At 44.5% G+C, this 26,157-nt stretch overlaps 1 protein-coding gene across 3 annotated transcripts in view; it reads right to left on the minus strand.

Moving 5' to 3' along the window:
• CDK10 (cyclin dependent kinase 10) overlaps positions 1 to 26,157 on the minus strand; it is a 90,533-nt gene that overhangs the window by 53,224 nt on the left and 11,152 nt on the right. For all 3 annotated transcript variants that reach the window (XR_015049020.1, XM_085844865.1, XM_085844864.1), the window contains exons 2-6: positions 18,961 to 19,033; positions 8,622 to 8,693; positions 3,576 to 3,678; positions 3,396 to 3,477; positions 2,822 to 2,889 (exon numbers count right to left, since the gene is read on the minus strand). Coding sequence is in view for 2 of the 3 variants with exons in the window: in XM_085844865.1 (XP_085700991.1) it covers positions 2,822 to 2,889; positions 3,396 to 3,477; positions 3,576 to 3,678; positions 8,622 to 8,693; positions 18,961 to 19,033 (398 nt within the window). In the remaining variant the exon portion in view is untranslated. The remainder of the gene's footprint in view (positions 1 to 2,821; positions 2,890 to 3,395; positions 3,478 to 3,575; positions 3,679 to 8,621; positions 8,694 to 18,960; positions 19,034 to 26,157) is intronic.

A 26,157-nucleotide genomic window follows, 5' to 3' on the forward strand; every position in this document is an offset into this window, starting at 1 on the left:
CAAGAATGATTCACGCCCACTTTTCTTCCATCCAATGGCTGAGCATCAGGTGGTGTAGCCCCGCCTCCGAACCCGCTGTGATCCACAAATTTGCATATGCGCTCCGCCCCCGGCTTATATAAGCGCGAGCACAATGCAGCTTGCGGCAGTCAGGTCGGGTCTGGAGAGTGGCAGTCTGGAGTCGGTGGAGTGGCAGTCTGGAGGGGTCGGAGAACCGGACAGAGCTCAAAGAGGCAGACGGCGGCAGTGTCGGTGGGGCAGAGTCGGGAGACGGAGCTCAAAGGAGACGGGAAAGGCAGACGGGGGCCGATCGATGGAGAGAGCTCACCGGCCACGCCAGGGGCACGAAGCCAGGCGCAGCTACGCTGACATCGCGGCTTGCCCGCGGGTAAGACCCTTCGGTCTCGTGGGCCTGGCCGCTCATCCAGGTTCCACGCACATTTGGTCCATGAACTTGTCTGCCACCCTTGCCTTTGAGGGTGGCTTTTTCCTTTGCTTTTGTGTAAATGCTTGTGGTGGCGCCGTCTTACAAGTAGAATTGTCAAAGTGTGCGTGTGAAATAAAGACACTTTATACAGTTGTAACTCTGCCTTTGCTTGCTTTCACTGTTATATGTGCATGATTTTCTGTATGGCTGTAAAATACGTGCTTGTCTGAGTGTGCAATAAATGTGCTTGTTGAACTGTTCCCCGTTTCGTTGCGTCCTTTCTCTTGTTTGAAAGTTCCATCTTGCATCACGGAAGGAATTGGTAGGAGGGGTGTAAGCACCCGGTAAATAATCACGTCCGTCGGGGCCGGCGAAAACACTGCTCGGTTATCAATGAAGCACGGGACGGACCGCTTAAGCGGTTTGTGTCCTAGGCCGGCCAGCGGCGAGGTACCATCGCCCGGTTAACTACCCACGCAGGAACTTCGGTAGGTCGAGTTTGGCGAACAACCCTATCCTGCGCGGGTGGCCGATTGGCACGATTGTGGTGGGGTTGAAAGACCCACCCGTGACTAGCTCCTGGCGGTAGTTCCAAGGAGGGTCACGACTGAATTGTCCGTTCCGGTGGGCGACGCGGTCGCGATTCGAGTTACGTGGCCGATCGCACGCTAGGCGGACCGAAATTCATAACAATATATATATAGTTGTATTTTCTGTTTGTCCATTGATAGAATTGGCTGCACCGGTTATAACCGCATCATATTGCGTACTGTTGGAACTATAAATTCCGTCCACACAATGTGCGGGTACCTCTGTTAGTTAAACAAAATGAAAGGTGAAGCAGGACAGCCCCCAGCTGAACTATCCTCCGTGGGGACAAACCATCCTCAGAGGATTTGTGTTTCTTGACAAGGTAGTGCTGTAGTTAACTCAGATATCCTGACTGTAGGAGGTGGCCATTCTGGGTTAGCCAATGGGGAACACTTATCCGAATGAAAAGTATATAAATGTGGGATTTGCAATTGCAAGGCATGTCCTACATTTACCACAAACAATATAATAAAATAATATTATACAGTAACAGAGAGATCTTACAAATTAAAATAAACGAAATAATTAATTACATGTAAAACCTCAAACATAGTTTACTTATCGACTTGTAACAAATGTACGATTCAATACGTTGGTGAAACAATGCAGAGACGTAGTGTAAGAATGCACACAAGAGCGGAATGAGAAACCCAGATAAAAACTACTGGTTGTTCACTACTCACTCATCACTTTACTTATGGACATTGTAACAATGCAAGCTTCAGTGTTCAGGATGTAGAAGAGATAAACGGTAATCGCCACAAAAGGATGGGATGGAAGATAAAACAATCACACTTTTTGAGGTCAGTCTCGCACTCTCCCACACTCTCTCTCTCTGCTTCTCACACCACCTCTCTCCTGGAGTGTATGGCAATGTGTGATGAGGCGTCTCACTCCCACACACTTCCTCGCTCTCGCTCTCCCTCCCCCTTCCTCGCTCTCCCTCCCCCTTCCTCGCTCTCCCTCCCCCTTCCTGGCTCTCCCTCCCCCTTCCTGGCTCTCCCTCCCCCTTCCTCGCTCTCCCCCCCCCCCCTTCCTCGCTCTCCCTCCCCCTTCCTCGCTCTCCCTCCCCCTTCCTCGCTCTCCCTCCCCCTTCCTCGCTCTCCCTCCCCTTCCACTTCCACGCTCTACCACCCCTTCCTCACTCCCCCACCCCTCCTCTTTTTCTCTCTCTCCCCTCCCCCTCCTCCCACTACCTCCCTCCCAAAGTGGATAGTGATGTGTGTTGAGGCATCGCTCTCCACACCCTTCTCACTCTCTCCAATCTCCCTCTCTCTCACACCACCCCCCACCCCTCTCTTCGACTCTCACCCCCACTCCCCCTCCTGATAATGATACGAAGAAGGGGGTGAGATAAAGATCTCACGATAATGATATGAAGAAGACGTGAGCCATCACCGGCATCATGAACAAATAGCAAATTGCATCTCTAACCTAAAGGGGGCACTCTCTTGCTCTCCCCCCCTTCCTCACCACCCCTCCCCCCTTCTCACCACCCCTCCCCCCTTCTCACCACCCCCTCCCCCCTTCCTCTTTCTCTCTCCACCCATCTCTTAATATTACCATCAGTGAAGTTCCGGGTGGTGTTTGCGAGTTATGAATAATAATGATCCCAGTATCAACCCCACTCCTTGCATCCTCCTTGGTTGACATCTCATTCACAACCACTCTTTGCTTCCTAACACTAACCCAGTTTGTTACTTGACGACACACTCCACAAGCCATCCCCTTTGCTAACAACCTCCAACGTGGTACATGTAAACATTGCATGATGTTCGATATCCAATGAAGCTAGAACATCACCTGTGGATGACAAAGTTCTGATGCAAGTAGTGAAGTCCGCAAAGCACCTGTTGTATAATGCACTTCACCTACATATGCGCATGTGAACACGTACACACACACACACACACACACACACACACACACACACACACACACACACACACACACACACACACACACACACACACACACACACACCGAATGAATGCATATTTACATAGTTACACATGAATGGTTGCTTTGGAGTCAATGCCTACAATGTGATATTCTCTCAAGAATCCAGAAAATAAGTTCCACTTTACATCTACGTTTGGCATTTCTCTTACATATGCATCAACATACCCTCACACGTCCCCTCCTCCCACCCAAACCCTTCCTTGCCTTCATCTCATTTCAATGTCCCAATCCCTTTCCTTCCAACACAACCTGAACATCCATTTCACATCTATCCTTTCACTTTATCAGAAGCCAGGTGGTGCACACGAAACGATGTTGCGTGAAAAATCAAATTTCAGAGTTTGAAACGGCCAATGAAACGGACGACACGATGTTAGCTTCAAATGGTAATACAAACCAAACACACAAAATGTACCTGTGCTTCTGAAAATGGTGAACACATGTTCTGTAGGAGGCTGGCCAAGTCCTGTTCACAATATCCCATCACCAAGAAGACACTGTGTTTCACATGGAAGCAAACGCAAAAACGAACCGTGGAGTCTTGCTCAGAAGGTGGTTGAAGAAGTATAACTCAGGTGGATTGAAAACGAGGTACCTTTCCAGGCGTGACCCAACCACCACCTGCTGAAGCTCCACGAGATTGGGATGACGCAAGTGCAGCAACAGTCGAATTTCACGCATACTGCTCACAGGGATACCTTACATCGGAGAAGGGATGAAAATTCGTCGGTCATTGAAACTAAAGGAGAAAGCACAAGTGGAAAGGTCGACGTGGCGCCCGCCAGGCGGGAAAAATGTTCATTACAAATCGAGCAAACCTCTGTTATTATTGGCAGGTGAGCTATTATTGGCAGGTGAGCTATTGGCACCTGAGTTCAGGTGAGATTAAAAAAACGACCCAAAGGCATCTTCTTTTTCAGGGTTTATACAGGATATACTGCACTGTACTGTGTGCATCAGCTGTACCCCCAACACATCAGGTTAAATGGAATACCTGGAGCGGAGCTGTCGAGTGGAATGTAAATTTAGGTGAACTATAGTGCTGGGTAGTGATTTGGATGTCGTGAAACACACATTTGCTCACATTACATTAATTTAATATAAAACCGAGTGATTTTTGAAAATTTAACCTTTAAAAGTGAAACACAATTGAAGCTCTTACAGACCGTCAAGGAAGCGTCATGGACTGGAGTATGTCCGGACTGGTTGTAGTGAAACACCGGGGAGGAACACATTGGTGTATATCTGAAGCCAGTGAGTGGAGTAGGGAGGTTGTTGAGTCATAATGTATAAGGAGCGTAAAACAGAAACAAGCATGTTGAGAAACAGTGTATGGCACGATATCTCAAAAAGCTATAGACAGATTCAGACGAAACTTCTTGGATGAGTTGGTTAGGTGACAAGAACAAGCTGATTAAATTTAGTTCAGGTCCGAATGCAGATCCGGCCCATCAGTGGGATACAAAATGTAAACTAATCAGCTTGCCGGCGTTATGCGCTCCACCGAGTGCCCTTCTAGTTTCCTTCTGTATGTTTTGTACGTTGAGATCATGTTCATGCCTGGTTGCTGGCTTAATGGTTAGGATGACAGACTTGGGATCCTAGCGTCCCGAGTTGAAATCCCGCTTGGCCGTTGAATTAATATCAGGTGGGGTTATAAATCAGCCTGTCAACCTTCCAAAGTCGGCAAAATGAGTACCAACTTGCTGGGATGATTGAGCCATTCGATTTCCTGTGTCGGAGTGGCGACCCGTCCAGGAATGTGCCCAATAGCCCAGGAGACTGCTTAGGCAGCACCAACGCTCTGCACAGAGTATGGTCCCAATGGATGGATATCATGTTCATCAATTCAGTTAGTGGACATAAATTTTCAATACTTTTTATTTTCCTCTTGGACATTTCAGAGAAAACCTAAGTTCGTCAATTGTAATGATCTGTTGACCAATACCTTCCATTTGACAACAAAATTAAGCAGATATCATGTTAATGTATGATGTAATCACACTTCTAACAGCACACGTTCCTTCAATATTCTCGTCTTCTATTTTCAAATCCACATTCATGTACGACATGTCTGAAGCAAGAAGTTCAATGCAGACTGCTGGAGAAGTGAGTCCACCTTCAAAGCGTCAAAAGGATGATGGAAGTGTCAGACAAGATACCCAACAGAAACCATCATGCATCATTCATATCCCAAGACTACAATCAGGACCACTTCAACTACTATATGCTTCTCAAGGTGCTGATACCAAACTTGATAGGTTGAAGGAGATATGCAAGCAAAGACTCTCTCAACCTTTGGGTTCAGTCCACCAGATGACAGAAACAAGCAAACTTATCCCTAATGTCATCACAGAGAATGTTATCAGAGGCTTACTGTGAATGTCATCCTCAAGATTCAACTGAACAATCATGGTCCACCAGAGCAAGTAAAAGTTCAGATAAAGTTGACAATGTCTTGTTCAAGACATTGTATTTTCTGCAATTCTGGAGGAGGAAGAAAATCAAGGTCATGGGGACATGGACAACTGAAGGAATGCGTCAGTTTGAATGTGATCTTTGGAAATCAGTGTTGGAGATGGCTAAGCAGACTGGAGATGAGAAACTGCTCGTACAGATCAGAGGCCAATATTTATCTGCATGTGAAGCAAAGTATCACAAGTCTTGTTTGACGAAGTACATATAGAGACCTGCAAAATTGTGCAGCAAGCATGATGAGGAACGACAGAGGTAAGCTGAGCTAGTTGAAGTCCATCGTGTTGCATTTGCTGATGTGTGTAAAGTAAGACACAGACATTCTCAAAAAGAAGAAAATACTAAAACTGGTGGATCTGTGAAAGATATACGTAAGCAGTTCACAGTTCACATACTTCCCAAACCCCAACTTCTGAAGTGAGTACCTCAAAATCAAGCTTGAGAAACATGAGGAATACAAGGACAAGCTTGACTGCACATGAATATTCCAAATATATATCTTCTTCCTCTTTCGGCTTGCTCCCGTCCACCCCTTAAAAAAATGTTTTAAAAATATATATATATTATATATATATATATATATATATATATATATATATATATATATATATATATATATATATATATATATATATATATATATATATATATAGTCATTTTAAGTGAGGGAAGGGAAGCATACACCAGAGACAGACTTGACAATGTGCCACCAGGTTTTGGAGAAGTGAGAAGTTTGAAAGCTCATTCTTGAGATTGGAGAGATGTTCTCTGGCTGTCCTGATAGTAAACACACTTGTTGCGGGCTTTCTGGAAAGATTTGAGGTTGCATTCTTATCAGACTTGCCTTCCAGGTGGTTTTGTCCACCACCAGACAGCAAGTTGTTTTAAAGCAATTGCCTCATCACAGGATTCAGAGAACCAAGAGTGGGAGGATGGCAAAGATAATTGAAAAAGAGGTGGTATGAATCTGTGCATAAGAGAGAGCAGGTTTCTGTGGAAGAATTACCAGGCTGAATTAATATCAGCAGTGATGGATATCGGAGACCAGTCCTGAAGTGTTTAAAAAAAAATTAAATGCAAATACGCGAAGCGCACATGCAGAAGCAGGTCACATTTTATGACCTGCGAATATGTGGTGTCCATGAATGTGGAATACGGATGCCCTTCACGACAGAACAATTAGCTTACTTCCAATCATCAGCAAGGTCATGGAATCCATCATCGCATTCGACATAAAATCAGTTTAGAATTTAGGGTTCGATTCCTGGTTCCGATGGGAATCAATTCTAACAGGGTAATCGATTCTATCGCCCAAGCCTATTATACGAATATCTTGTTTGTTTGTTTTTAAAGTGTCTTGTTTCAAGAAAATACAATGATACATTAACCTTGTTTGTTTGTTTGTTTGTTTTTGAACCCTGAGCTCCTTGGGTTTTCAGCTCCCCCACCCTGGGCTCCATGGAGAAAAATCTGGCCATTTTGGGTATATGGAGGTTTGAATAGCTGCCGGTAAACCGGCCGCTCGGGTATATGAAAGTTTGAACAGCAGCTGGTGAACTGGCCGCCAAGGTTCAAAGGGTTAAAAAGTGTCATTTAAAGAAAATACATTGACACCGACATCTTTTTTTTTGTGCCCTGCTCCTCCGACAAGGTTGTAGACGGGGGACATTAAAATGAGCTCTGTCCGCCCGACCGATCATCTGTCCCTGCACTTTTGTGTATGCAATATTTCAAAAACCGTTGAACACTTAGCTCTCCTATTGCAGATATCTATTCCTCATGACATTATCCCAACCTGATTAGATCATGGCTGTGATTGGCAGAGTTATGTTGCCATGGCAACCATCTTAACAACGTAACTTGGCTTGGGTACGTGATATTTCAAAAACCGATCAAGATTTAGCTTTCATATGACACAGATCTATTCCTCATTCCACCCAAAAAACAGGGGACCTAAAGATTCAGCTCCTAGTATTTTTCTTAGTGTCTTGTTTTCAGAAAATATGATTATACATACATGTTTTTGTTTTTTTTTAAGTGCAGGCAAAACTATATCTTGTTTTAAGAAAATACCATTATTCATATATCCTGTTTTTTTTTTTTTTAGTGAGTTGTTTTAAGAAAATACAATTTTACATCTATCTTGTGTAAAAAAAAAAGAAAAAGTTGTGGCGTCTTAAGAAAAGACATTTCTATTTACTGTAAATCTTCTTTTCGTTTTTTAGTGTCTTGTTTTACGAAAATATGATTACACATATATTTGTTTTTTAAGAAGCGTATCTTTAGAGAAAATCATTACACAGGCATTTTAATTTTGAGGAAAAGTTTTGTTGCCCCAGTCCCAATAAATATTTTGTTTTCTTTATAATAGAAAATATTTTTTGCAGCATGGGGTTGGGACAGCTCTTGGGAAGGTGTTGTGAGTAGTGAAAAGGAGTATTTTATCATAATACGGGGAACAACAAAAAATGTATTTTTTGGAAACAAGAGAGGGAATAATGTAAAAAAGATGAGTGAGTAAAGCAGGACAAAGGACAGTATGCAAGAAGACCACACATCATCCTTTTCACCCAAACAAGTAACACCAAAGCCCATAAATAAATACATGGGACTGAGAGGATGGTGATGGACATAAACATTTTACAAGAATTATAATAAATAATAAATAAAAACAGGTGCATGCAATTCATCCAAATAAGGCCAAAAAAAAAAAATGTTGCATTGGCGTAACCCGCCCAACCCTAAAAATTCTGCCGACCCTACGTTTTTTTTTTGTTTTTTTGCTATCGAAAAATTTTGCCGACCCTATTTTATTGCTATTTTTGTTGTTTTGCTATCGTTTTCAAGTATCTTGTTGATTGCGATCGCAAAAGTTCTGTTGATTGCGTTCTGTTGACTGACAGAACCCGCCGACAAAAAGGGTGGTACTCGAGCCGGGGGAGATTTTGGGAGGGATTTATTAGGAAAAATAAAAAAATAAAAAAAATAAAAAGATCCCGACCGACCGACCTACCCTATTTTTCAGTGACCCGTTACGCCAATGCAACATTTTTTTTTTTTTGGCCTAACAGAAATTAGCTCATAAATATGGAATCAACATCATCTTTAAGGTCCATAAATAGTGAGAAATAACCATTTTATAAGCAAACAGGAAGGAATGCCTTACCATCTTTCTCTTTATCCATCCGAACTTTCTTCAAAGCCACGACCTCGTTGGTTCTGAGATCACGGGCACGATCTGAGGCCAGGATGTCATGAGTGTGTATAAGGAACACATACCATCTCATATCACCCTTTTGTTCCCATTTTCAACAACACCCAGTCCACATTCTTCATTCTGGATTGAAAGGATTTTATTGAATAATTGGCGCACTGCCGGTGGTGGAGCCAGGGAGTCAAAACCCGAGAAAAATAAAAAGAAGAAAAAAAGGACAAGGCCGAGCAGATGTCACTTCACATGAGGGCAAGGGTTAGTGGAGAGTGTGTGTGTGTGTGTGTGTGTGTGTGTGTGTGTGTGTGTGTGTGTGTGTGTGTGTGTGTGTGTGTGTGTGTGTGTGTGTGTGTGTGTGTGAGTGTGTGTGTGTGTGTGTGTGTGTGTGTGTGTGTGTGTGTGTGTGTGTGTGTGTGTGTGTGTGTGTGTGTGTGTGTGTGTGTGTGTGTGTTGGGGTTCCTGTTATGAATGATCGGAGGTGGCTCATTGATCGGAGCACATCCAAGGTGGCTCATTTAAGAGCTTTGGTGGACAAAATTATGAAAGGGTAAGCATCATTATTAGATTTGTCAGAGGGTGGGGAACCGGATGAAGAAAATAAATTATGTTTGTTGGGTGTGTGTATGATAGATAGGTCGATTGTTGGTGTGGGTGTGGGTGTATGGGGTGAATTAGATGTGGGTGGCATGATTGTTGGGGAGGGTGTGGTTTTTGATGGGAGTACTGAATGTGATGCTGGCAATGGAAGTGCAGAGGGTGTGGGTGACAGTCTGGGTGATGATGGGTATTGGTGAGAGTGTGGGTGATGGTGAGGTTGTGCACTATGATTGGGGAGATTTTCAAACTGGGGTGATCGCATTGTGGTTGCAGTTGTTGGGGTTGGTATTGGGAGTGCTGTGGGTGCAACAAGTGACCGGAATGCTCTGAGTGTGCATGAAGATGGTAGTGCTGATGATGGGGTGGTGGTGCATGTGTACATGATTGTGGGAATCAGATGGGGAGGAAAGGGAAGGTGACGAGGGAGATAGTTTTTGTCAGGGATGAGGGAATTGAATTTGTGGATTCTCCATTTTATCACAACGATACGAAGGACTTTTGTGTTCTTTTATGGGGGCAGGGTGGGGAATATTAATGGAATGGTGAATGATGTTTTGTCAGGTTGTGGGCCGGAAGAACATTGGTGGTGGTGCATGTGGAGGGTGGGAGAGGAGTCTCATCTCCCATTCGCGATGCTCATCTCGTCTCGTATCCCATTCCGCGATGTGATGCTCGTCTCGTATCCCATTCCGCGATGCGATGCTCGTCCCGTATCCCATTCCGCAATGCGATGCTCGTCTCGTATCCCATTCCGCAATGCAATGCTCGTCTCGTCTTGTCTCCCATTCTGTGATGATCATCTCGTCTCATCTCCCATTCCATGATACTTATCATTCCAGGCCACTGCCAATAAACTGGACATCATCTGTTTAACAGAATGCTTCCTCCCACAGGACGTCCACGACTCCTTCGTGTCTCTCCCCGGTTATTGCCTCCTCCGATTTGATTGGACTGAACCACGCCCCGGTGGAGTTGCACTTCACATCAATAACTCAATTTCTCATTGTCCTTGAACTGATGTTACACCTCCCAACGCCCAGGAATACCTCTGGCTGTGACCTGACCTCTGCTCCCTCCTCTTTTTTGTCTGTGTGCTGTGCCATCTTCCAAACAGTGACTACTCCATCTACATTTTTCTCTCAGACAACAGGGACAAACTTTAAATCACTCATCCCAACTCTCTCTTCTTCATATGTGGTGATTGAATTGTCAACATGCAACTTGGCTCGGTGTTGGTGGCTCTCTCACCAGTCATGGCACTTCAGCAAAGGACTTATGTGACTCCATGGGACTGACTCAATCTGTGACATTTTCCTTCCAAGATTTCTCCCAATGGTGAAAATCCTCCCTTCAAGATTTGATGCTGACGAACTTCCCTAAAAATGTCTCTTGTTCTTCCTCCAAAAAGGTTCATCTGATCATATGCTTGTGAAAGTAAACATCTCTCCAGCTATTCTCAGAGAGCTGCCTCAGTGCCGGTGAGTCTGGCAGTTCATTCAAACAGATTGACAGGGACTGCAAGCAGCCATCTCTCTTCAGGACTGTTCTACCATATCTACTACCCCTGATGTTAACTCAGCCTGAGAATCCACAGAAACTTGCTCTCCCTCTCTCTCATGCACAGATTCATCCCATCTAGTCTTCAACTATCCTGCCACTCTTCCCTCCCATGGTACACTGAATCCTGTGGTGAGACAGTTGTCCTGAAACGATGAGCCTTCTCTTTGTGGAAGGCAAATCCGACCAAAGGAAATCTCAGTGGACTCCAAAAAGACCACAAGTGTGTGTCCACTGTCAGGAGAACCAGAAAACAACATCCGTCCAACCTCAAGATTGAACTTTCAAACTTGTCTCCCACCTCTAAAACCTGGTGGCACCTTGTTAAGTCTGACTTTGGTGTCTGCTCCCCTTCCATTCCTTCCCTCTCTTGAAATGGCACCACAGCTGATTCTGCTCGTGAGAAGGCCGAATGCCTCAATATATTGTGTCCCCAACCCCTCCCTCTCTGTACCCACCCTTCCCAGTCGTACCCAACTGCTGTTGGACTCTGTGTCTTTTGCACCTGAGAAGGTAGAGAAGGTTCTTTCAACCTTCGACTGACTCTGCTACTGGAGTGGATAGCATCTGCTCATAAAAAACTACTCTGCCGATTTTGCACTTCCTCACTCTGCCCTTTTCATCCTATCATTTGCTCCATGAAATCTTTCATCTGTTTGGAAATCCACCAACATCACTGCATGACATAAAAAAAAGCTGCAAAAACTGATTCCCTGAACTGCAGACCTATCGGCTTACTTCCAATCATCAGCAGGGTCATGGAATCCATCATTGCAGTTGATATAAATCATTCCTTTTCTCCAACAACCTCATCTCAGATCACCGATTTGGTTTCAGACCAGCTCACTCTACCTTGGACATGCTGCTTCTACTCTCCCAACAATAGATGGAGGCCCTCGATGTCAGACATATGATCAGGGCCGTCTCTCTGGCCAAACACTACATGGCCAAAAGTATGTGGACACCTGCTCGACCAGCATCTTATTCCAAAATCATGGGCATTAATATGGAGTTGGTCCCCCCCTTTTGCTGCAATAACAGCCTCCACTCTTCTGGGAAGGCTTTCCACTGGATGTTGGAACATTGTTGCAGGGATTTGCTTCCGTACAGCCACAAGAGCATTTGTGAGGTCGCGCACTGATGTTGGGCGATTAGGTCTGGCTCGCAGTGGGCATTCCAATTCATCCCAAAGGTGTTCGATGGGGTTGAGGTCAGGGTTCTGTGCAGGCCAGTCAAGTTCTTCCACACCGATCTCGACAAACCATTTCTGTATGGACCTCCCTTTGTGCACGGGGGCATTGTCATGCTGAAACCAGAAAGGGCCTTCCCCAAACTGTTGCCACAAAGTTGGAAGCACAGAATCATCTAGAATGTCATTGCATGCTGGAGCGTGATTCATCACTCCAGAGAACGTGTTTCCACTGCTCCAGTCCAATGGTGATGAGTTTTACACCACTCCAGCCGACGCTTGGCATTGTGCATGGCGATCTTAGGCTTGTGTGCGGCTGCTCGGCCATGGAAACCCATGAAGCTCTCAACAAACAGTGTATTTACTGACGTTGCTTCCAGAGGCAGGTTGGAACTCGGTCGTGAGTGTTGCAACCGACAGATCATTTTTCTGCGCTACGCGCTTCAGCACTCGGCGGTCCCGTTCTGCGAACTTGTGTGGCCTACCACTTTGTGGCTGAGCTGTTGTTGCTCCGAGACGTTTCCACTTCACAATAACAGCACTTATAATTGACCGGGGCAGCTCAAGCAGGGTAGAAATTTGATGAACTGACTTGTTGCAAAGGAGGCATCCTATGACGGTGCCACGTTGAAAGTCACTGAGCTCTTCAGTATGGCCCATTCTACTGTCAATGTTTGTCTATGGAGATCGTATGGCTGTGTGCTTGATTTTATACACCTGTCAGCAATAGGTGTAGTTGAAATAACCGAATCCACTAATTAGAAGGGGTGTCCGCATACTTTTGGTCATGTTGTGCATCTCGTGCTTTTGATACAGTCTGACGTCCTGCCTTACTCTCCAAACTCTCTGCCTATGGAATCTAAGGCCAACATCACACATGACTTTCTGACTTCCTCTACTCTCGTAGCCAACGTGTGGCATTCAACAGAATCCTTTCATCTCCTCTCCTTGTCAAGGCTGGAGTGCCCCAAGGCATTGTTCTGGGCCCAATCCTATTCCTGATCTTCATAAATGACCTCTCCAACTCTCTGAAAAATCTTTATCTCTTTCCTGATGATACCACCCTCTGCCCTGACATCCCTCATCATGCAGGCAAGCAGGCTACAGCCTCATCCTTCTTTTCAGACCTTGACAAAATCACAAGCTGGTCAAACACTTGGAATATGTCTTTCAACACTGACAAATCTCACTCTTTCACCATCTCTCTTCGAAAGGACCGTCTGGCAAACCGGCCTACTCACCCCCATCTACTTTCTGTAATGTACTCCAAGAATAGGGACGAAGACTCTAAAGTGGGAACAATAGGTTTAATAAGGACACGGGCACAGCACCGCATCGGAACATGGGCGGGTCACTCGACTCCACTTAACCACACCTGGGAGCACCCATGTATATATGCATTAGTATAAACTACTGATACATCACACTTTCTAAGCAATCCTCTTGAGGGAATTCAGTCACTCAAACTCCTGAATCTTACCATCAGCCATGATCTTTCTTGGGCAAACCACATTTCAAAGTTGGCCTCCAAAGCCAGTCACCGACTGGGCATCCTCCATCATACAAAGTCCTTCCTTGGCAGACATGAACTCCTATCTGCCGACAAGGCCTTCATCCACAGCTTGATGGAGTACTGCTCGCCACTCTCGGCTGGCTCCCCTGTGTCACATCTTGTTCACGATGAAAATGACTCAATGGGCCCATCACTTCATCATTTCACCATCGCAGACAGATTGGTGGTCTCTGTCTTCTACTGCCGCCTTTCTGGTCTTGCACCTTCTGCTATTTCCATGCTTTGTACCGCCCAGGTTTCTGCAGGGCCCACACAGTCCACAATCAACAGACTTATTATAAAACTACCTAAATCCAGGATCACTTCTCACGCCCACTCATTGGTTCTTCTGTTTTCCTGCTTGTTGAATCAAATTCATCAGCGTCTTCAATCTCATTCTTCCCTCCAGGTCTTCAAGACAGCTGTTCACCATCTCAGATCATCCCCAATCCAAAACCATGACCTTTTCTACCCTCGTTAAACACCACACCCAAGCCCTATTCTTTATAAATTTCCAATATGCCCTCCTGAGAGTTTTCATCTGTATGCATCTTGCCCACCACATACGTCCTTTCCTGACCCTCATTTCTCCCCACACCCATTATTTGTCCGGGTCTCCCTCTATCTTTGCCTTAAACTCTGCTGTTGGAGTCCCCCCCCCTTTTTTTCTCTGCTGTTCCTTTTGTCCTGTTGCATCCTGATCTATTCAGTGCACTTGCTCTTCTGCGAGCCTTGACTATGTATGCACTCTCCCCCACTCCCCCCCCTCCAAAAAAGTACGAGATTTTGGGGAAACATTTCCAAAATTTAGGATGTGAAGTGGTTTTTTCAGGGATTCTACCAAGGGTGGGAGTCATTGCGGATTTTGATGATAGAGAAACGTATGTTAACGAATGTTTTGAGGGGTGGTGTAGGGGAGAGGTGTTTGGGTTTGTGAATATGTAGGGATCTCTGCATGGTCATCATTAGTGAGTGTATGTGGAAGGGAAGGGGGAGGCGAGATTAATGGAAGGGGGAGGCGAGATTCGCTGCGATTCTTGAGAAATAAATTGGGACTTTTTTAGACTAGAGACTGAGGATGGGGTTGGAAGGTTGGGGCCAGCAGGGGTTGGTTAATGAAAGGGAAAGGTTGAAGATGTTGTACAGGAATGCCAAGATATTGAATGGAAATATGGAAGAGCTGGAAGCTGGGATGGATCATGAGGGGTATGATGTAGTTACTGTAAGTGAGATGAGGTTTAGTGAGCAATCTAACTGGAGGATAGGAATTGAAGGCTACAAGGTTTATCGGTGCGATCGGAAAGAAAAAAAAGGGGAACTATGTGTGGCAATCTGGGTGAAAGACAGTGTTGCATCGAGAGAAAGGCATGACATTAAGGAGGGAATTAATGGACAGGATTCTGTCTGTAGACATTAGAGATTTGAAGGATAGCAAGATACTTGTCGGAAGCTTTTATAGGCCTCCTTGCATGAAGTAAGAGCAGGAAAGATGGATATGTGAAGAATCCAGAAGGGCATGTAATAAGGGAAGAACATGGGGGAAACGGCAGAATTTTTGAAGAAAGGAAAGTAATGAACAAAACAACTCCTTACTCGGGGTGGTGCGTGGGCAATTCCTCCCTAGAAAATATTGAAAAATTAAAGTCAAAATATTCATTTTGGAGGTTATCCTGCCCCAACTGGAACAAAAAAAAACACCTCCTGCAAATGAAAGTGATGTTTGGGGAATAATTTCTTTTATTTCACCTTTAGAACCATTACTGGAAAGATTATTTTCAGTTGGTTGGTACAGCATTTTATCACAAAATTAATGAATAGTGAATAGCATATGTTTGCAGGACTTTTAATACAAGTGTTTTATAAAGGGCCGGGGGGGGGGGAGAGGGGTTCACACTTCATGTAATGGAGGGGTTTTCTGGAATCACCCTCACTCTCGTGTAAACCAAAGCATCCAGTACCCCCTTTACCAGGATTCATTCACATGGGAACACGGGACAGACACAGAAGTTATGTTTTCACCCCGTTTGACTTTCAGGATATCTCAAAAAGTTATGGACGGATTCAGATGGAACTTGGTGGACAGGTTTGGTGTGTGACAAAGGTGAATGGATTTGATCTTCATGAAGATCCGGATAAGATAATTTTTAATATTTTTAAAGTGATTCTTCACCATTGAGAGATAGGGCCTAAAACGGTACACTGTATAGCACGATATTTCAAAAAGTTATGGACGGGTGATGACAAAACTTGGTGGATGAGTTTGGTAAGTGACAAGAACAAGCCGATTAGATTTTGGGTTAAGGTCCAGATGTTGATCTGGCCTCTCAGTGGGATACAGAACATAAACTGTTCAGCCTCGTGGACGTATGCTTTCTACTGAGTACCATTCCAGTTAAATAGTATTTTTGCTTTCACATTTACATGAGAACAGCGAGAGGAACTTTTAATAGTGGAGAGTTTTCTTGGGGGTGAGCAAGGACTTTTAGAAGAGAATCATGCAGGAGTAGATGAAGTGAGGAAGCAGCTAAAATAAATAAAATAAAATAAAAATCAAGGGATAATAAAGCTCCAGGGCTGGATAATATTGTTGTGGCCACAAGGGTCGCCCAGTGTCTCTCAAAAGACCACTAACACCGTCTACCACACTCAACTCTGGGAGGATCTTCATGCCCAGGGTCTGTTTACCATACCTGTGAGATGAATGAAGCAGATTGGGAACCATGCCTATGACTGCGTAACTGCTACGAATTAGCTGAGTGAACTAGTGCTAAAACCATACTCTGTCATCTATCATTTCAATTATTCACATTGGCCAATTTCCCCAGGAGCGCTATCTCAGATCAAACCCGAGCAGGATGTCAAGAGACCAAATTACCTTTCATTAATTTATTATACAAGCAGGAAATTAGCAGAAGAAATGGTGGTTAGGGAATTAAAACGGGGAAATGGCAGACAAATTCAGAAAAGGTAAGGCAAGCGATATTCATAAATGCACAGGCACATACATTCCCTCTTATCCCCTACGTGATATACCCGCCCACGGATGCCAAACAAAACAATGACTTAGCACCTTTACATTAAATGGATCCAGATACCCGAAGAAAGAAAAGAGAGTGTGGAGAGAGCGGTGAGCAATGGTGGTGAGAAAAGTAGTGTGGGGTCTTTTATGTGCCTGACACACCTTTTGCAACTCTAGTTGAAGCTGTGTTCACCCACTGCTTGGTGGTTCAGGTTGACCTCCCGCACTCTCCCTGCTGGTCTCCTTCCTCCGTTCTGTCAGCACTCCAATCGTGCAGGGATCACTGGATGTTCTCTGGCTGAACACGATGGAATGTGTAGTTGGCGGGAATCTTGTGCGGTGATGAGAGGAGAGGCAGTGGCTCCGTAGCAGCATGGCGACAACCGGGTTACTTGAAGGCGCGCTGGGCTCGTAGGTGTGCATCAGTGTGTGTGTGAAAGCCACAGAAAGTATGGAAGAAAAGAAAGGGAAAGAGTCAGAAACATGGGAAGAACATTAAGAAATGAAAGAAAGAAAGTCAGAAAAGTGAAGATGCGTCGGAGAAAGATTTGTGTACATCTGGAAGAAGAGCGTTGAGAGGAAAAGTACTCCGTTCCATACCTCAAATTATGCATGTAAAAAGCTTTGAATTTTGATTCTGTGAAAAAAAAACCAATTCTGATGGTAAACTTTCCTTTATTCCTTCAACTCCTCCCTCACCACTCAGCTTCGCAGCCCCTCATTGGCGCAGGACTTGTGGGGGTGGTCAGGGCCCTTGGTGGCGATTGGTTGGGTCCCGTCTTTCGACCTAACAATGGCGCCCGATTAGTGGAACTACTAAAGGTAGTTGCAGGGATTACTTTCCAGGAAATGGGAGGGGGTTTAGAGATTCATGCTCACCTGTCAGACTTGATGGATGGCTTCCGACTGAAGCCTTCCTTGAGCTTGCGCTAAGTTCTCCACAATTTCTCAGATAAAGGAAGGATGTGGGGACGTCATGATGCGAGTTTGTGTGGGTTTTGCAGGAAATGGTTTGAGATGAGAATGTCAAAGAAAGAAAGAACATGAAGTTCGTACAACTCACATAAGCAATGCACATCTATCCCCATGAACATGTTATACTTAATTGCTGAACAGAACACGATGGCATAACCAGCTTTAATCTTACATGAATGCGCTTTATTATTTACAAACAGCTTAGTTCACAACTGTCCTCCCCAGGCTGACAACCGTCACAATATGCATCCTATAGTATTGCAGAAGGTGTTAGAGCAGATAAGTGTGGTATTAGCGGAAATCTTTAACAGCCCATTGGAGTCAGGACAAGCACCGGAAGATTGGAGAGTAGCAAATGCAGCACCATCATTTAATAAAGGATCAAAAGAAGAATTGGGGAATGACATTAATTAGCGACCCGATGAGGAACCATTTAAATAAACGCAAGCTAATTAAAGGTAGTCAGCATGCATTTACAAAAGGGAGATCTTGTCTAACAAATATTTTAGAGTTCTATGAAGCAGTTTCTGATTGGCTGGATGAGGGAATAGTTGTGGAGGTAGTCTATGTAAACTTTGAGAAGGTTTTTTTTTTTTTTTTAAAGTACCACATCAGAGGTTGTTAGCCAAGGTGAGGGCTTGTGGAGAGCTGGCTGTTCAGGTGGCAAACTTGCTTAGTGAGAGGAAGCAAAGAGTGGTTGTTTTGTGGGAGGATGTCTACTGAGGAGGATATAAGTAGTGGGGTACCTCAAGGATCGCTACTGGGACCATTATTATTCATAATTTACATCAATGATTTGGATTGTGGGGTGAAGAGTCAGGTTTCCAAATTTGCTGGTGACACAAAGCTTGGAGGTAAGGTGGATAGCAGAGAGGATGGTGATCAGATTCAGAAAAATGTCAACACTTTCATGGATTGGGTAAAAGATTGGCAAATATAATTTAACATGAAGAAATGCAAGGTGATTGGGATTGATAAGAATCATTAAAATAGAGATGACATGATAGGGGTCATAGTTTGAGGGTAAAGATGAGAGTTAGAACAGTTTTAAGGTAAGGGTCTTTCAGTCGGAGAGTGATTAATGCATGGAATGGTCTCCCCTGAAAGGTAGTGGCAGTGGACGTGGGTGGATAAGCTTAAATAGGATCTAGATAATTACCTAGATATGTTGGAGATAGAGAGGTATGGGGACATTGACAGGACTTGTGGATGGGTGATGATACTGGGCTTGGTGCAGCACAGTCATGATGGGCTGAATGGCCTCCGCCTGCGACAATGTTGTGTACTATTGTATTGTGTATTGTGACTTGTGTGTATCCTTGTGTATTGTAAAATGATGGAATGTAATGTCATGTTGACTGTGAAACCAACAAGATGTTGGACATGGAGACAGAGCATCACTTACAGACAATGCCATAGGTGCCCTCGCCAATGCGGTTGAGCTTCTCAAACTCCGTTACAGCACGACAGCTCCCCAGCTGTACAGAAAACAAACATTTTTTTTTTTAATTTAAAGGTGCACAAAGTAAAGCTTAAACATTACCACATGTGCTTAACCTCACCAAGACACCTCATTTGTTGTGACTGTGTCTTCTTGGGAGAATGGGGGAAGGGTGGGGAGAGTTAAACTAATCCACAAGATGTGAATCTTGGGGAATATATATATTAATAAGATCACTACTCAATTGCAGAATGATCTTGTCAAGTCAGTCCTCAGTCAGGACACCAATTTCAATTTGAACAGGTAACCAGCACACAATGGCCTAAAGTTGTCACATCCACAAGCGGATATGACGAGACAACACGAAATAGACAATAGACCTTACTCATTGTACCTGCCTTACCATCTGTCATCCCTCAGACCGGCAAGCAGAAACCTCTTCACTCTCTGCAGATCTGGATGAAATCACAAACTGGTACAACACATGGAACACGTCTTTCAATCCTGACAAATCTCACACTCTCACTATGTCTCTCCGATAGGACCGTCTGGAACCCGCCCCCATCTACTTTCTCAACAATCCTCTTGAAGAAGCCCTTTCATTCAAGCTTCTGGGTCTCAGTATCTGCCATGATATTTCCTAGGAAAGCCACATTTCCAAGCGGGCCTCCAAAGCCAGTCACCGACTGGGAATCTTCGCCATGCAAAGTCCTTCCTTGGCACGCCTGAGCTCCTGACCACATACAAAGCTTTCATACACAGCCTAATTGAGTACTGCTCTCCCCTCTGGGGTGGTGCTCCCTTCCACAGATCTCCTCAAGTCTCTGTTCCACACTTTTTCTTTCCCTCTCCCACCCCTCGTCTCCTGCTCCCCTTGTTGTACATTCCGTGTGTTAGCTCTTATACGAGCCTCGATAGTGTACACAAAAAAAACTGCCTTCAATGCAAAGCAGTCAGGAAGGTGTACCCAACCCAGACAAGACAGTTTGAAGACAAGTACAGTACCAAAGAGATATGTTAGCAAGGAAACAGTATTTATAACAATAAACAGTGATTCATTTCTCACTATACAGTCTGGGTTGTATAAAAGATGTATAATGAAAGTATAAAGATGTAAAATTTATAACTTTTACTTTTTATCTTCTTTTTTCCACATTTTAACTTTTTTTTTGCACTTAAAAAAATTCTTTTTTCACATTTTTTGCCCACATTTTTTTTTCCCCCCACATACGATTCATATTTTACAAATTCCCCATGAGCTCAATTTTCATTGCCTCACCACGACAGTCTCACAATAGTCCAAGCAATGTCAGCTTTTCAATGTTGAATATACAAGTTCCACACATATGATGAAATCTCTATTATAATACCAAGCTTGCACACTAAAAACTCAACTCGCCGTCACACGATCCCTATGAAATTGCTGTGGCACGTAGCGGACATGCCGACAATGTTTGGGAAGTCTTGGCGTTCCATAGTACCACTTGCATTTTGCACAATGCGTATTTTTGTCATTCCCGTGTACGGTCTGTCGTCTGCTACCAGCTATGTTGTACTGCTATCCCGTGCATGTGCATGGGTATCTCTAGCATATTCTTATGTCATAAATACTTGTATGTTGAAAAATAAAAAGGTTTTCGCGTTTATTGGACTACAACTGCGAGCATGTCTCTCCGAGAAATTTTGAACATCCCTTGTTCAAAACAGTAGTGTGCAAAAATTTTGGGTTATTCCAATGATATTCATACTTTAGGGTGAATTATTCAAATTATCAGAGATAACAGTCGTATATGTTTATTATTATAAATTGACAACCTTTATAAATGCACATGAAACAACCTACTTAAATAAATAACAAGAACAGGATCATTTTATCGCATCAGTCATTAGTGTGTGTGTGTGTGTGTGTCGTTTGAATTCTTGAGTGCCATCACTCTTTTACCCATGCTTCCTGTATGTGACTGAAGCACTCATACAGGAATATTGTGCCAAATATCTTGCAGTGGATTCCACAGTTCTGTCAGATTAGTTGGGTTCCTCTTGTTCTTCTCTGTTTCCAGGTAATCCCATATGGTCTCGATGGGATTCATTCCCAGGCTCTGGGGTGGCCATTCCAACACTTGGAGCACGCGAGCTGTAACCTTGTTCTCCAAATATTGGACTGTTTTACTATCTTGGAAAATTAATCCTTTTCCGATTAAACGATTTCCACTAGGAACTGCATGGTGCAGCAGTATCTGCTTGTACTTATTTTTTGTTAACGTCACATTGATTTTTAACAAGTTTTCCCACACCAAAAGCTGAGATACAAGCCCAAACAGTTCGAGCCTCTCCTGTGTTTAACAGTACCAGTGCGTGCCCGTACGTGCAAAAAAAAAAAAAAAAAAAAAAAAAACTTTCAAACCACGTGCCAGAAACAACAACCACACAGGCCATTCCTTCGCTCTCGCGTACCCGTACGTGCAAAAAAAAGAAGAAGAATTGTGACGTCAATCGTGACGTCATAGTACCATGTCCTGTCATTGGTTTGGTAAATAAATGGCCATAACTTGGGAACCACTTGTCCGATTAATATCAAACCTTGAAAAGGCACATCCACAGGACCCCAGCAATATACCTGGGATCGGAATAATATACTTCAATGAGATCGGACCAGTGGTTGTCGAGAAACAGTGGTCACAGACACACAGAGATTGCTGGAATTATGGATAGATACCGCAAACACTGCGCGTTGTAACATTCTTCAAGTCTTTGACGTACTTATAGTCCGGCAGCGTAGTCTGATATTTTAGATAGATTGTTCAAATTTGCATAAAAGCACCAAAATTGGTACACATGTAGAATAATGTATTCCGAATAATTCTAGATATGGAGCCACCCGAGATTGTGCCTTGGTCAGCTTCGGCGACCATTTTCCAAAATGGCCGCCATTCTACTTTAGCGAAATTGGTTATATGCTCTTATTTTCTTATTGTATTGGTGGTAGATATAAGGAAAGTGTAAAATTCAGTAAATTGACCATGAAAAAGTGTACTCAAATATTGAGCCAGTATTTTTGGTAAAAAAGCCATTATTTGATTTGTAAATTGCTGCTCTCCTGAAACTTTTCGCTGAAAAGTACCCATTATTGCCTGGAGAACAAGAGTCAAATGATATTCATCACATTCAATGGGTTTGGAATCAACAAAAATTGCATGATAGATTACATACTTTACTCTATTTTGAAAAGGGAACGGATAATCGTGATAATGACAAACTCAGAAAATGTAGTCAAATTATTGCACACTTCACTTTGAAGCGGCTACGGTTTACTGTCTACTACCATTCTACCAGGACACATGGTAAACGCATACATCAGTCTTGTACAATATGAGTTTCTGAGCTCAAGTGCAGTGGCTCTGGATCAAGAAGTCAACACTTTTAGAAGCAATGAGACATTGCATTTGTACATTCTAAGCTAGGCAGATATCTCAGTTTGTGTCTACTGCGTCTGTCTCCTGGCATTATCCTTCACAAGCACACAGTCCAGTGCATTGCAGATTAGCCTTCTTGCATTTGTAGCGGTTTCTACAGCCTTTTTTTGCAACCGCACGACACCAGCTCGAAGCAGCTTTTTGAAGCCTCAGGGAGTGTGGTCCGGAGCGGTTCGTAGGACCCATCCTCTGTTTGCCGCCAGCCCCAGCTTGTTGGTGATGGAAGCACGGGTTGAGGGACCAAGACCTGCCCCCAGACATAGCCACCCTGGAAGACTCATCTCTTCACATGCTGTTCCAAAGCATCGTAGGTAGGTGGGATGCGCTGGACGGAGTTCCTCTTGGTGAAGACTTTCTTTCTGGCCTTGTTGACGTCCATATATGGACTGGTGCGGTCATAGACGAGCACCACAAACCTTTCAATGCAGTGCATTGTGTCATCCTGGATGTTGACTGGCGTGGTGGTCAGGGTCACAAGAGAATCTGTCAGTTCTGGAAACGAGTTCCATGTGTCCCAGACAGATTTCTTCCCATGCCCCACGAATGCTGATACCGTGTCACATCCCGTCATGGCGTGGAAGACAGGGAGGGCACGTGCCTTCTGTGGACCGAGGGAGGCAGCTATTTCATGGGCAGGGATGTAGTGGTAGTTCTTGCCCGTCCCAAAGGCAATCCAGAGTTCATCCACGCATGGTAGTGCCTGGGCTACCATCACCACCAAGACGACGACGTCGGTGTCTACGGTTCGAACTTGAATCCCACGGTGGTCATGTTCTGCAGCATGGGCCACATGGAGCATGATGAGAGTGTCTACCTCTTCTTGACCACATGAGCCAGAGCTTTCATCTTCCTGCCTTGGAAGGCAGATGACTGCTTCACCATCAGTGACTACCAGCTCCGTTGCCTCGTCATGGAAGGACTGCACCAGCACATCGGACAGGAAGGTGAAGAGCTCCACCTTGTTTGCGTCGACACGTAGGAAACTCTGCTCGTTTCCTGGTATGGCTGCGGTGCTCACCACGTGCCATCGCACCCCTTTTCCTCGTGTCTCTCTTGTCGCCGTCTTCAAGGAGCCATCTTTGTAGCTATCCCAAACGAGGTCGAGACGTGAAGCACGACGCAGCTGCCCCTCGACGTATGGGATGAAGACTTGGTGGGCATATTCTTCAAATGTCTTGGCAGTGCCAGGCTTCAACATCTGCAAAATGACGGCGCCGTCAAGGACAACAGAAGTGACAGCAGGTGCATCAGACCGAGCTCCAGCAACGCCTTCAAGGCACACCAGCAAGTCGCTTTTGCTACCCAGGTGTAGCTTACCTACATCAGATAAAGTGGGAGGGCATGCTTGATTTTCATGACTCATGACTTCTGAACCTGTCACTGATGCTGTGTGCGAAAATGGATTTTCCCTTAAAAATGACCATTTTTCCCCAATACAATGGTTGGAAATATAATAAAACAACACAAATGACATTTGTATTGTTTTCCTTTGTAAATGCACATCACATGGAGTATTTATCACCTCTGAGAAACCTACAAAGAGAATAACAATGACAGATATCCCATGTTGTTAAAGTAGAATGGCGGCCATTTTCCAAAATGGCCACCAAAGCTGACCAAGGCAAAATCTCGAGTGGCTCCATATCCAGAATTGTTCAGAATACATTAGTCAACATATGTACCAATTTTGGTGCTTTTATGAAAAGTCAAACAATTGGTTTGCTATGCTGCAGTACTATAACTGGCAACTTAGATAGAAAAAGTTCAAACTCCATTCACCAGAAGAGAATAGCCGATTCCATGGTTCAGTCTCCCAATCCTGGTGTTGCCTTGTACATTTCAGTCTTTTCACCTTACTCTGTGGTCTCAGCAGTGGTTCCTTTGCTACAACTCTGCCATGGAGACTTTCAGTAATCAGCCTTCTGCACACAATGCTGGAGGTCGTGTTGATGTTCAGGCCTGCTCTCATTTCATTTATCAGCTGCTGACTTGATTTTCTTCTGTCGGGTAGGTTGAGTAACTTCAAGTGCTTGTCTCACCTTGGGGAGGTTCTTCTCGGTCTTCCTGACTTACTCGTCTTGTACCAAGCCAGTTTCTTTCAGACGTTGCAAAGTGTACCTCCCACCATTTTTTTTTGTGAAGATAGTCAAGACTTATGGAAGAGTAAGTACATTTAATGGCCAGGACATAACAGGATGCAAAAGGAACAGCAGAGAGGGGAAAAACGCCAACAGCAGAGATGAAAGTCAAGATAGAAATAAAACTTGGACAAACAATGGGTGTGCATAGAAATGGGGGCAGGAGAAAAAACATGGGGTGGACAAGATGGATTTGGAAGGAAACTCTCAGGAAGGAAAAATGGAGATTTGGAAGTAGGGATTGGGGAGGTGTGGGGTGAGGGGTGGGGGGTAACAAGGGTAAAAACGATTATGGTTTTCGATTGGGGATGATCTGAGATGGTGGGGAACAGCTGTCATGAAGACCTGGAAGGAAGAATGATATTGAATAGGATGTGGAAGTTGGTTCCAGAGGGGAGAAAAAAAAAACAGCCTTTTTACAGCCATTTTCCCTCCAAAGGGGGGGTTAGCTTTTTGCGGGCTCCATGCAATCATGGCTCCCTTCTTGAGGCAATGTTTTATGGCCGGATGCTCTTCCTGACGCCAACCCTGGTCACCTCTTACGACACACAGGGATATGGTACACCGATTAAAACCGAGGCATACACCGGGAGCAGTACACTGGTACTCATTTTGCCGACCTCGGAAGGATTGCAGGCTGAGTCAACCCCCTGGTGTTAATTCAGTGGCCAACGGGGCTCGAACTCAGGACCCTAGGATCCCAAGCCAGCCATCCTAACCACTAAGCCAACACCAGACTCACAGGGGAGAAAAAAGATGAACAAATGAGCGGAGGTGAGCAGTGATCCTGGATTTAGGTTGTTTCACCAGAAGGGGGTTGATGGTGGACTGTGTGAATCCTGTAGAAATCTGGGGGGTTGGGGGACAAAGTATGGAAAGAGCAGAGGGTGCAAGACCAGAAATGAGGTGGTAGAAGACAGGCACCGACCTTTTGCCGATGGCGAAGTGATAAGTCTATAGACTCAGCTTCGTCGTGGGAGATTCCAATGATCTTGAAGGCCTTGGTTTCCATGCCGTCAAACTGAGATGGGTGTGAGGCAGGGGAGCCAGGCAAAGGGGGAGAGCAATACTCTTCAAACTGCGGATAACGGCTTTGCAGGTGGATTTGAGTTCAGGTGTGCCAAGGAAGGACTTTGTATGATGGAGGATGCCCAGTCGGTGGCGTGGTTTGTGGAGGCCAACTTTGAAATGTGGTTTGTCCAAGAAAGATCATGGCTAATGGTGAAACCCAGGAATTTAAATAACTAAGCTTCCTCAAGAGGATTGTTAAGAAAGTAGAGGGGGGAGGGTCACCAGACGGTCCTTTCGGAGAGGGATAGTGAGAGTGTGAGATTTGTCAGGATTTAAAGACATATGCCAAGTGTTTTACCAGCTTTTGATTTTTGTCAAAGTCTGAAGAGAGGGAAGAGGCTGCAGCCCACCTGCCTGAATGATGAGGGATGTCACAACAGAGGGTGGAGTCATCAGCAAATCGATAAAGGGGATTTTACAGAGAGTCAGATAGATCAATGATGAAGATTAGGAATAGGACTGGGCCCAGAGCACAGCCT

The sequence above is a fragment of the Eptatretus burgeri genome, chromosome 11 (assembly GCF_056783735.1).
Source record: "Eptatretus burgeri isolate ZD-2024b chromosome 11, Ebu_testis_v1, whole genome shotgun sequence".
Classification (NCBI taxonomy): domain Eukaryota; kingdom Metazoa; phylum Chordata; class Myxini; order Myxiniformes; family Myxinidae; genus Eptatretus; species Eptatretus burgeri.